The sequence below is a fragment of the Accipiter gentilis genome, chromosome 1, assembly GCF_929443795.1.
Source record: "Accipiter gentilis chromosome 1, bAccGen1.1, whole genome shotgun sequence".
Lineage (NCBI taxonomy): Eukaryota > Metazoa > Chordata > Aves > Accipitriformes > Accipitridae > Astur > Astur gentilis.
Window position 1 is genome coordinate 52,618,024 of NC_064880.1, and position 12,871 is coordinate 52,630,894.

The 12,871-nt window shown below is 36.3% G+C and overlaps 1 protein-coding gene across 1 annotated transcript in view; it reads left to right on the plus strand.

The window, feature by feature from the left end:
* The window catches only part of EPC2 (enhancer of polycomb homolog 2), a 51,824-nt gene that overhangs the window by 28,741 nt on the left and 10,212 nt on the right, over positions 1 to 12,871 (plus strand). Inside the window, exons 4-10 of the mRNA XM_049815507.1 lie at positions 2,096 to 2,302; positions 3,108 to 3,256; positions 3,522 to 3,654; positions 6,346 to 6,537; positions 6,820 to 6,909; positions 9,495 to 9,640; positions 9,741 to 10,084. Of these exons, the coding sequence (XP_049671464.1) occupies positions 2,096 to 2,302; positions 3,108 to 3,256; positions 3,522 to 3,654; positions 6,346 to 6,537; positions 6,820 to 6,909; positions 9,495 to 9,640; positions 9,741 to 10,084 (1,261 nt within the window). The remainder of the gene's footprint in view (positions 1 to 2,095; positions 2,303 to 3,107; positions 3,257 to 3,521; positions 3,655 to 6,345; positions 6,538 to 6,819; positions 6,910 to 9,494; positions 9,641 to 9,740; positions 10,085 to 12,871) is intronic.

The following is a 12,871-nucleotide window of genomic DNA, read 5'->3' on the forward strand; positions in this document are numbered from 1 at the left end:
TTCTCTGTGGGCATCCGCCCCTTTCTCTTTCCCTTAAATGTAAGTAACACTGAAGCATTACAGAGGTGAAGAGTGTTTTGAACCAGAAAGTGCTTATTTAAGGAAATCCATGACAGAAAAGATCTTATGTGTACATGAAGCATTGTAACTGATTCTTATAACGTAGGCTCCCCCTTGAAGGTAAGGTATGTAAGGAGAAAGCCCCCTTTGTGGGTGAAATTTCTATGGGACTTCCTGCATAGGATCTTCTGCCTAACTTCAGGGATTGTGTTGTGTGTGTTCATCCTTCTTGTCCTGCTTTTGGACTACAGAAAATTTTCAGCTGATGTTGAGTAGCTCTGTCCTAAGCTCTGTGTTAGGAATGGTAAGATAAAAACAAATCTTGCAGGTTGTTGGAGCCTGGGAAAGAAAGAAGTTTGGCTGCCTGGCAGATTCCTTCCCCACATGGGATTCTAATGCTCTTGAATCTCATTTGGGACTACTACACAATTCACTGAAGAGTTTATATGACTTACCTCAGAATTGTAAAAGGATGCTGGTAGGAATGCCTTCCTTGCCAAGGACAGGGTTCCAGACATTCCTCTTGGGCATTTCGATAACCTGATTTAAGCAAGGAATACAGGGACTCTACATCCATGTTGCTGGTGGTACTTGCAAAAACAAGCAAGCAGGGTCAAAATTTAACTTTTCCAGCAGTATACTTAAGGCAGAGTCGATTTTAAATTTTTTTTTTTTTTTTTTTTTAAGAAATATGTTAATGGAAAAAAGGGAACAAAAGACAAACAAGACTGAAATTGTTTTTAAGCAATATTCACAGTGATGGAATGGTGTTTTAAGTTGTGTATTAGCTACACACACAATCATACCAACTTTTACATATAGATAGGGTATACTGGTGAGTATGTGTGTTTGATTAACCAGCTAATGTGCATTCTAGGTAGAAAAGAGGCAAAATTATTGTTTTAATGCTGCATGAGGTCACAAGCACAGAGGGATTAGTGACTTCTTTTTTCTTTCTTTCTTTTAAAAACAGTTCAATGTTTTTCTAATTCTGCTGTAGATTGCAAGGGTTTTATTCTATTCTGGCTGGAATTAGCACTTGTATACTAGCAGTGGTTACACTTAGGATATCCTTATTTTTCTGAAATGTATTGTTTCTTTTTCTGCGTATCCTAATGTAGGGACAAGATTTAACATAGCTTGACATGTTGCAAATGGCAAATGTAAGTTGTTCAGTTGGTATTTTTCAAATTATGGGGAAGATGAAGTGCTATCCAACTTCTGTTTTAAGAAATACTAGAGATACTATTATCTTTTTATTTAATGAAGGGGTTTAAGATGATATGACCATGTTAAACTAATGTACTGGTTAGTCAGTGATGGGTTTTGCATTGATTTAGAGTCTGATTTCCATATGAAAAGCTGAACATAAAAAGGAAAAAAAAAAGGTTATGATTTAATTACCTGTGTTTAACTACCTCCTACTGAAATAACTTACCTAAGAAGTGATTGTCTTTGTGTCTCTGGGCTGTTATAAACAGGGATGGTCATTATCCTTTTCTATCACAAACATTTTGGGGGAAAAATTAAGAAACTAGTTTATTTCAGAATATATCTGCCTAAAGTAAAATATCTTCTAGGGGAATCAACATTAAACTGCAAAGAATCATACATTAATAATGGCTAACCAATAAGAAACTTCTTTTTTTTTTTTTAGGAAAAAAGTTGTCAAATTAAAGTGATTCCCAAATAATTAACTGCAGACTGTAGTAAGTTATTTATATACTGTGCTTGTAATTGTTTCAAACAGTGTTTTCAGATTTCATGAAAAATTGATGAACTTCTAGACTATTGTATGAAAATTTGAGATGATGATGATGGTTCAGAAAAGCTGAGAACTATATATTTAACTTCGGAAGACCAACTGGTGCCTTAAGTACTTCAATTTAGATCAATATTTTTTCCTCTCTTTACTCTCCTGTGCTAGAAAAGAATCAGGTTTATGTGTACAAGAGATGTGAATGTGCAGTGACTTTCTCCTTGCACCACCACCCCACCCCCATCTCAACTGCACCTTTTGAATTTTCTCTTTTAGCTTGTAACACTTCAGGAAGCTAAATTGCTGCTAAATGAGGATGACTACCTTATTAAGGCTGTATATGACTACTGGGTAAGAAAGCGTAAGAATTGCAGAGGACCATCTCTCATCCCCCAAATCAAACAAGAAAAGAGGGATGGTTCCACCAACAACGACCCTTATGTTGCCTTCCGGAGGAGAACTGAGAAGATGCAGACAAGAAAGGTAACTTGTCTAACTTCACTGTTTTAAATTTGTCACTTTAAATCCTGCAGTCATAGGAATCGCTTAGGTTACTATCCAGTATCTTGCAGTATCTGTCCTACAGCATCCACAGTTAGTAATCTGATTGTCTCTCTTAATAGTTGCAATATTGGATGACCCAGCTAAATTTCAAACCTGCTGAATGATGTAGTCAATGTGTAATCCATTGGATCTCTATAGACAATTTACAGTCTGTCCATTTTCTAGAAAACTGAGGCTCAAAGGGTGATTTATAGGTATTGACACATAAACAAGCAGCAGTGGGACTTGCTGTGTTACAAACTTGCCTTTCTGTGAGAGGGGGAAACAATCTTCCATTTGCCATGGAGTAAATGGTTCAGTTTTTGTATTTGTAGCATGAATTGATTTGAACTAGGAAATCTGTAATTACTCAGCATTTTGCATCAGCTTTGTACACATGTGTATACAACCTTATTGTGTGCAGAATCAAGGTGGGAAAAGTGTTTTTAGGAACCAAGTCTTGAATTCCTTGTTCTGACAAACTTCCACTGGGTTGATATGGAATCTGAGCAAACAAAGCATGGGGGGAAATGGCAGAAAAGTTTTTCAGCTTACTCTTAAAAGTTGGGTTTTGTTTGCTCTTTTGTGGCTTTGTTTACCAATTAGGTAGGTTATGCTTTAGGAAAAGCTGCTTCTAAGTGTACTTGTATGATTCTCACTTGCAGCAGCATTATGTAACTTTTTTTTGCTATCTATGCCTCACAGGTTTTGCTTTTGACTTAAAATTTGTTCAATCTTTCAATAGAATCGAAAGAATGATGAAGCGTCTTATGAGAAGATGTTGAAATTAAGAAGAGAGTTTAGCAGAGCCATAACAATTTTGGAGATGATTAAGAGAAGAGAGAAAACAAAGCGCGAGCTATTGCATTTAACATTAGAAGTTGTTGAGAAAAGGTAAAATTGCAAATTATATCTGTAAGAAGTAATTTATAATACCAAGGTTTTAATTTTCATCAAATAGGTTTGAAAACGCCTCCCGTAATTTATTCCTGTATGGATGCTAGTCTTCTGCACACATGCATGGCTGAAGACTTACATAGCACCATAAACTTCAGAAGCTAAAACAGAAGGGTTTTATGCAGGCTGTTTGCCTGTTTTGTGTCTTTTAAACATGTCCCAGTGGAAATGCAGTATTATATTTTTAACTGTGTTTTTTGAGGTACCATTTGGGTGATTATGGAGGTGAAATCCTCAATGAAGTGAAGCTTAATAGACCTGAAAAAGAGATGAGCACAACTCCATCCACTCTTCATAATGGAAATCATCACAAAGTTCAAGAATGTAAAGTTAAGGTAAGCTTTCTTCTGCTGCAAGTCTCTTGTTACCAGTTTCATCATTCTTTTGGAGATGCCCAGAAGATGTTTGCATTGGAAAACTGAGTAGGAGGCTGCCATACTTGAAGGTAGGAGACAAGGAGACTGCTATGCTTGCTTACAGTTGAACATTTGTTGTCTTTCCCACCTAAGTTTTAAGATGATTGGTTGGCATTGCTGTTTCTTTCTGTAAATAACAGCACAGTAGTAGTCTTCGTTTTCCTTCTCAGTTCTGTCTCTTTTGTTGTAAGGTGATGTAAGCATGAACATGTTAAGTGAACAGCAGGACCACCATGAGATTGCAAAGTATAGTAAATTATTTTTCCTTCTCCCTTCAAAGGGAGATGAGAGCTTTGAATTTTTCTGATAGGGTTGTCCATGAGTACTGAATGGCCCTCAGTGGAAAGATAGTCCTGAAAATACGGGATTTTACTGAATTACAGCTAGAATGCCAAAGGATTCTAGAAACTATTCTGAACCGTTTAAGTAATCTTTGATTAGTAGCATTTCCAGGCACAAGAATGCAACTGTTACATCTTGCTGACAGCTGAAAAAAGTTACAAGCAACTAATGTTTTAAAAAAGACTTGCTGGAATTTGTAGTAGTTTGTTATTACTGAAGGCTGTACACTTCTCAGTGATACTGAGTAGGCATTTTTGTATCTGCCATTTCTTGGCCCTCAGTATTAGGTAAGTAGCAAACATAGGAAGGTAAATTTGGGAACCCTTAGTTTCTGCAAAGGGATGGAAGGCTGCTCTGAGAGCATGAGTGCAAAAGAATGCAAGACTTGAGTTGGTGTGTGACACACACTAGTTACTTTGTCTTTCTAAAACAAGCAAAGTTATGGAATGCTGTACTTAATGCTACTTTGACAAAGTCTTCCTTTACTTTTTTTTTTTGATCTGTACAGAAACCCAGTGGATCTAGTTTTATTTTTATAACTGACCTGATTAGCAACATCTGGAGAAGTAGTAGTATAAGAATAAGCATTAGTTTAACATTTCTAGCTATGGATTTTCTTTTTTCTTGTCTCATGAAGAAACATATTCCACTCAAAAAACCCCCCACAAAAACCCACAACCAAAAAAAAAAACCCAAACAAACCCAACATCAAAGAGAACTCTGTATCTTCTGTCACTGTTCAGATCCAGTAATGAATAGGATCGTAATGTTTTGTATATTCATTACGATCTTCCTACAAGGACAGTCTACAACTGTGAAGAAGAGAATTGAAATACTTTTTTCCAGAGGATTCTAGTTAGTCATGGTTAACTGTATTTGTTGGTTCTGGTGATGTGTGGTTCCAGTGGAATTAAATGAAAGATAGTAGTACAGTCATAAGCAGTTTACACTACAACCAGCAGTACTGACAAATATATACATCTTGGGTTAATGGTTTTAAAAGGACTACTTAGGAATAAGGTTGGTTGGGGTTTTTTTGTTTTGTTTGGGTTTTTTTCCAGTTAATATGGGCATTAATTGCAAAATTAACTGCTTCCAATCTTAGCATAATTGTATTATTACACATGGTTGTTCTACTTGTCTTGTTTCTACTTTTTCACACTGTGTTTCCTTTAATTGTTCCTTAAGCCATAAGTATCTTGTGCTTTTTAGGAGCTGTCTTTGCTTTAAAACATAAATCCTAGATGGTCATGTTTTTAGAATAAACAAACCAAAACACAAGTTTCTACTGCAAGCCATTTTAATGTCATCATTATAGTGAAGCTCACTGAACTGAGTACAGTATGGAAAAAGGATAAGACCTGATGTTCCACTGTTAATGTGACAGGGGAAAAAAATGCACCTGCCTTTGAATTAAGATGTGTTTTTGAGAAATAACCTGAAATACTAGTTGTTACAAAATGCTTGGAAGTAAGGCTGGGGAGTGGAAGGCCTTTTGGAATTTGTATTTAGCACCCGCGACATCTACTGGTCATGGGATTGTTGTAACACAAACCCTTCGCCTTGGCTTTCCCACAGCAATCTCCTTATTATGCCTTGTGTTTCTCATATCCAGTTGTGAAGCTGAGCTCTGTTACTGGGGTTAGTTTCAGTTTGCGGGGAGAATTTTCAAAACTGCACTGATTTTTACTTGTAACTGAGAATTTTGCAAGTGAAGTAATCTTCCTTTTAATTTAAAACCTTTGAAGTTTAGTAGCACTTGTGGTCAAGTGAACAGTTCAAGATTGGTGGAGTTGCTTACTACAGAGGGTTTATGTTAGCAAAATCTTAAATAGCAAAACTGAATAACATTAAATATTTTCAAAAATATAAACTGAGCAACATGAAACAAGTTAGATCATTTGTTCTGAACGTATCTGAGCAGTTCAGAAAGTTGAAAATGCTTGCAGGAGAAAACTGAGATTTCAGAAAATAATTGGAATAGGATTTCCAATTACGATATACTGAGTGTACTACAAAGCAAAGAACCTCTTTGGTAGTCACGTGGCTTGAAAGCTTTCAGTTTGTTTGTGAATAAATACCCGTAAAGACGATCAGAGGTAAAGTTCTGGTTTTTTAATGTTTTGAATAAATTTTGCATTATGTGTCTGAAACAGTCTGCAGATGCTGTGTGTTGAGAGGCTTTGGAAGATAAGCAGTTATGTCTTTAAGGCATGAGAAGAGGAAAGGTTAATTATTTTTTTAATTTTTTGTTTTTCTCCCTAACAGCATCCTCATCATTCATCTCTAAAGGAGGAGGTGTCAGATGTTGTACGTCAAAAGAAGAAGTATCTAAAGAAACCTAAAATAGAGTGTGTAGTAACTCCTCAACAGCCCTCTGCTGAGCCCTTGCCTGTTATCAACAAGAGTGATATTAAACAGTATGACTTCCACAGTTCAGATGAAGACGAGTTCCCACAGGTAACACTCTGTTACAAAATCTCAGTGTACCGAAGGCAGAAATTTCAGTTGCCTGTAATTTGGCCAGTCTAGCTTGAGATGGAGAATAACTCTGTTGGACAGTGGATATATAAAAGATAATTGCATAAACTATGAGTTTGTTTTCTTCTTCTAAGCTGTGCTTCAGAGAAGCTTGCATTTAATATATAAAAGTGGCAGTTCATATTATATAAACTTGTATAATAAATTTAAAAAATTATATAAACGTGGCAGTTGGAAGAATGACTTTGCTTTCTGGTCTAGGTACCCTCACCAGTATCAGAAGCAGAAGAAGAAAATGATCCTGATGGACCTTGTGCTTTCAGGAGAAGAGCAGGATGCCAGTATTATGCTGTAAGACTATCTGTTGTTGGATTTAGTGTGGTGGTTTTTGTGATGTTGTTGTGTTTTGGGGTTTGTTTGTTTGTTTGTTTTTAAATTGAGATTGGCGTAGTGCTAATGTAATAGTTCTTCTGTTCCCACTTCCACCACCAAAGCTTTAATGATTTGGTGAATCCAAATACAATGATTTTCAGTCTTCGAGGATTGTTCTCATTGTACTGTTCCTGTGTGATTACCTGAAGGTAATATAATGTGTTGCCTTCAGACTAATTTAGCCACTGCTAAGAAGGGAGAGATTATTTTTTTTTGTCCCCCTCAGTTTTCTTAGCACATCTTTCTTCCCAGCTTGTAGAGCTTGTTAGAGTTAGATACTGGTTGTCCCCGTTCTCAGACCTGCTGAGACATCCTACTGGGGCATGGAGTAGAGTTTGCTGTTGAAGCAGAGGGGTTTAATCCTATTGAGGAGTGTTTTCATATAGTTAAGTCAAAATTTTTTTTTTAAATCAGCACAAACTGATATTCTCAGATATACTGAGAAACATTAGGTTGCAATTGCAAGAGTGTGCAGAGGACAGAGACTAATTATAGATGTCCTGTCATAATCTCAGAACCACTGACAGTGAAATTTTTTTACCAAGCATGTGCTTATAGATGGGGAGCTTTAGGCTGCAGAGGACCGAGAAAGGCAACACAACACTATAATGGGTCTGCAGTTTTTTTGCTTGCTTCCCGTGGGAAGAATGAAGTTACATGGCAAAATAATTGTGTAAATGCGTAGCTTTTAAAGCCACTTACAGAGAAGTCATTTAGTCACTAGGTAGGCTGTTTCAGAAACCCAGACATCCTCCAGAATACTCAAATTGTAGCATGAGCATTTCCCACAAGTTGTACTGAAAGTTCTTTGCGCAGGTCAGATGTGAGCTGGTGCCTGCTCCTGTGCCTGCTTTGCAGTGTCCTGCTGTGTTGTAGTCACTTCCAGAATACCACAGACAGCTCGATCTTTCTAAGAATATGTAGTTATTTTTAACTACTCTTCTTTTAGAGATTTATTAGTGGGTTAAGATAATACTTCTCTGTGCCATCTGTTTTTTGAATGGCCTCTTAACTTACTTGTTCTTCCAGTTTGGGTGACTTCTTTTTTTTACCTGTTGACCGGTAATCTAGTCACCTTTTCTGCTTTGCTCCAGAGAGTTAGCTGAAGCTTCTCTGTTGCTTGGAATTTATCCTATTTTTTTTCCCTTAGCCTGTGATTTAACTCCTTTGCAAAAAGAAGTTGAGATGACTGAAAACTTGTATTTTCATTCTTTTCTGTTACTTTTCCATTTCTGTTTAGAAGCAGGTTAGTTAAAAACCTCAGTGTTAGCCTTTTAGTTTTTGGTGGGGTTTTTTGTTTGGTTTTTGGTTGGGGTTTTTTTGGTTTTTTTTCCCAACTACTGAAGCCACTTGAGTTTTGATTAACTCTTAACAAATTGATTGAATCTACAGCACTACTGTTGCTGTAGATTTAACCTGGTGACAATAATTGATTATTTTAATGAGTATTTATTAACCTGTCATATAAGACATATCAGACAGCACACAGCATTTCTGCTTGTAAAGATTATGCAGTTTTGAGTTCATAATAGTAACGAAGATACTCATGGAGTAATAAAAATGCCCTAAGGTAAGCTGATACAGAAAATACACTGTCAAGATCTGGTAATGGAATGCTGTGTATTGGAACAAAGGCCATTCAGATCAGCATCTGTTACCTGTGGCAGTATGTGTTTCATGAGTAAAATTAAACTTCAGATTTAGGAACCACTTTTGAAATTACCTACACGCTTAGGTTGCAAGATTTCTGAGTTGGGAATTGTCACTTTGTACAGCTGGAGATTCAGCAGGATCCTTGATAAATGAACAGGCCTTCTTGGTTTTTCCTTTGTCACAATAAATACTAAAAGTGTTCTTCTGTAACGTGATACTTAGCACTGGAGTTCTGCATATAGTTTTGAGGTATTTGTATCAATTATTTTTCATAAACACATTTTTAAAGACAAAAACTTTTATGCTACTGACCCTTACTATAGTGGGATTAGGCAAAATTGGGGTAAGGATAGGTCCTCACCTGATTACAAAACATAGCCAAGGTGAAGCCTTGGCTGCAGGAAGTCCTCCAGCTTCTAAGAGCCTGAAGGTCAGAGGCTGTAACAAGAAAAGAATTGCTTGCTGTGTTTTGTATATTGTGATGAATCACCAAAAGAGCCATTATCAGACAGGAGGTACTGGGCCAGATGGGCTGGTGTCTGAGTAGGACAGTTTTACATGCTTCTTGGTGGAATGAATTACTTCCAGCTTGTTCTGTATTTTGGTTGTTGCATCTAAGATTATGACTAATCAAGGAAAGAGGATTTTCCGCTTCATGAATTCATCTTTAAAAAAAAAAAAAAGTCTTCCAAGTTCTTTTATGATCTGAGCATATTAATCAAGTGATAGTTCTGTAGGCATTTTCAGAATTTTCTATACTGTAGCCTGTGCATGATAATCACTTAGTAGTAACCTAATCAAAGTATACACTCTAAATAAGTGCAAAATTGCCTTTTCTTTTTACTTTACAGCCTCGTTTGGACCAAACTAATTCTTCATATGAAAACTCAGAATTGGCAGAATTGGACAAACTGAGGTTCAGGCATTGCCTTACAACCCTTACAATTCCAAGGAGATGTATAGGATTTGCAAGAAGACGAATTGGCAGGGGTGGAAGGTACAGTCGCATCATTTTAACTTTTCATTCCCTTTCAAAGGATAAAAGTATTAGAAAGATAATTAAACTAAAACGTCTTTTTTTCACCCTCTTTAATCAGGGTTATAATGGACCGAATATCCACAGAACATGATCCTGTCTTGAGACAGATTGACCCAGAAATGCTGAACAGTTTTTCAAGCTCTTCCCAGACTTTAGACTTTTCTTCTAATTTTTCACGGACCAATGCTTCCAATAAACGTTGTGAAAACAGACTGTCCCTTTCTGAAATACTAAGCAATATCAGATCATGTCGACTGCAGTGTTTTCAGCCAAGGCTACTAAATCTACAGGACAGTGATAGCGAAGAATGTACCTCAAGGAAACCAGGGCAGACTGTGAATAATAAAAGAGTTTCTGCAGCATCTGTAGCTTTATTGAACACCAGCAAGAATGGCATATCAGGTAGGCAAGGATTTGAATTCTTCTGGAACTGGAAGTATTGAATTCTAGTGTTTTTACTTGTGAGTGGACTAATAAGCTCTTCAGCAGTGATATGTACCTCAACCAAAGATACAAGCTAATAATTATTTTGTATTTCTTAGAATATACAGAAACGTTCCACAAACAGTCCTCTTCCTCCTGTTTTTATTATGGTTTCAACAGAATCTTGATAAGTGCTGGACTTAAATGTGCATTATTCAAAGGAGGGATTCTGCTTGTATTTAAGAATTGCTTAGGTACGATTGAGTCTCAAAGACTTTTAATTGGTCTACCTTTAAGGAGAGAAGGATGCTCTTTATAAATGCAAAAGAAAAGCAGCTGGTTTCTTCAGGCGGGGGTGTGGGTGTGTCATTTTTGTTGTCGGAGTTTTTCTTTTTGAATCTTGTCAAAATATCTCAGAAAACCAGTAGTAAGTTAGTAAGTATACTGAGCAGGCATGAAAAAGTCTGAAAACAGCGCTTTCTATTGATACCTGTCATAGTAAAAATTTTGACACTGGAAGCATCCAAAAAGGCTGAGCATTATCTTACTAAGTAACATCAGTGTAGTACTGACATAAACACAGAATATTTATTCCAGCCTAGTACTTTTATAACTTACTTTTCAGTATAGTCTTTGCAACCTTTATATTGTTCTCTCTCTCATGCAAAGATTTGCACAAGAATATATTTCTGCTTTTTGAAGAGAACAGACATGTGCTATGGTTATATTTTGTATAATTTTTTTTTGTAAGGAACTTGAAGGTCTGGAGAGTTGCACCTGTAGCAGAAAGGGGCAGTTTTGTGTGATGGGATTATTGATAAGCATCAAGAGAAGTCTTGTTAAAGCAAATGCAGAAAATAGAAAGGAATACTATTTGTCAGATTTAAGGATGTGAAACATGGACTATAAGCTTTAAGGAGCAACGGAGAATTTGCTGGTAGCTCTTTTTATAACAAGAGCAAGTAATACTGCAAGATTTCTATTTGCATGAATAAAGTATGATGACACCAAGGTAAGGAAAGTTGCTTAAAAAGATATAGGTTAAGTTGATTATTTTTCCTGTAGAATTTTTCATGATAATGTAATAATATCAATTGATTGTCTAGGGGTTAGCTAGATATAAAGCTTTGAGGCTTTGAATTCTGCTCTGGGGAGGCTTTTCCCTCCCTGCCCCCAAGGGAAAGTCAACCTGAAAAACGTAAGAGAATATTTTGGTATGGAAGCTGATATATCTGATTTTAATAGTATATGAAGAAATGAGTGAAGAAAAAAGGGTGAAGAGATTTGTGAAATCTCCATACCTGGCTTTTTAGGATAAATGAAGATTGCAGCCGTGGAAGAGAACTCCAGTAGCTATAGGAAAGATGGCACATAATAAGGAAAGAAAAATGAGAACAGTATTTAAGCAGTATATTCAGGGAAAAGGAAGGGGGCTGGTGTTTTGGTAGGGAACTGTGTATACATAAGAAAAAAAAAATGTCAGCCCTTCCTGATTCGGGTAATACCATCAACAAGAGTAAAAAACCCTAAATTATTGGTGCTATCTGGCAAATTAATGACAGACCTGATATTGTGTATGTGGACTAGCACTCATGTACTTCAGGTTTTGCACTGTTAGGGAAAGAGAAGTAAAGGAAAGAATAGAGAAGTATGTATTTTAATGATGGGAGAGACTGTTACCTTACCTAAAAAAATGCATAAAACCAAATCTGATGGATCTAAGCCACTTTTTAGAGGAACAGTAATTAACCTCTCTTACATAATTTTAGAAATCGTCTGAAGAATACATTTAGATTAGAATAGAGATCACTCAGTAGTTGAAGTACATTATGCAGGGAAATTTACGGTTATGGAAGAACTTTTTCTTTCCAGATTTAAATTACAAACCAGATCCTGTAATTCTGGTAAATGATCAGATGCAATAGACAGCAGAATTCTTCACCAAATAACTGAGCCAGCAAGAGGCACTGCTGTTAGATTTTTCTCATTAGTAAATAGGGAGTAAATTTTAAAAGGGCTGGTCAAAGTCTGGTTGTGCATTAAATGAGCACAGATACTATCACTGCATTTATCGAAGTAATTCTGTTTGGGAGATGATAGTTGAAATCAGTTGATTTTATAGCACACTTACCTGTAAGCATAAAGCTGCCTGTAGAGGAAACAATGACAGGATTTAAACTGATTGTTTTTTTTTTTTCTTTTAGTTTAGAGAAGACTTGGAGTTGCTTGCTTTGGTTTTCGGTGCACAAGAATATTCAAAGTTACCTCTACATTGTATTTTTCACTTGTATTAATAAAGCAACTCTTACTCTGGTATTTCCTCAAATGCTAGGCATTGTACAAACAGAAAAAAAGACTTACTTTAAAAATGTGTGACTGGTCTTTTTTTGGAAGTGCCTAATCAGTGCATGAATAAAGAACCACTGTTTCAAGTGAAATTACTCTCTTGCTCATGTTATAAGAACTGCAAGTGGGAAAACTGAATTTGAGGAACTTCATGAGACAAGGTCACTGAAACAATCTGATCCCTTTTATCAGTTGTGTAAACTTTTCATAGTCTTACACACTCTCTCTGACAAAGTTAGTTGGTCTTTTTTCCAGAGACACCTCCAGAAGAATTCTCCATTTAATCTAAAATGAGATAAACTGATGAGCTAGGGATACAACTGATCATCAGGATTGATGGTGGAGGAAGTAAGTTACCAGGAATTTGTAGAAGGTACTACTTACGACAGCTGAGTAATACTTAAGTTGCTTGCTGGATTC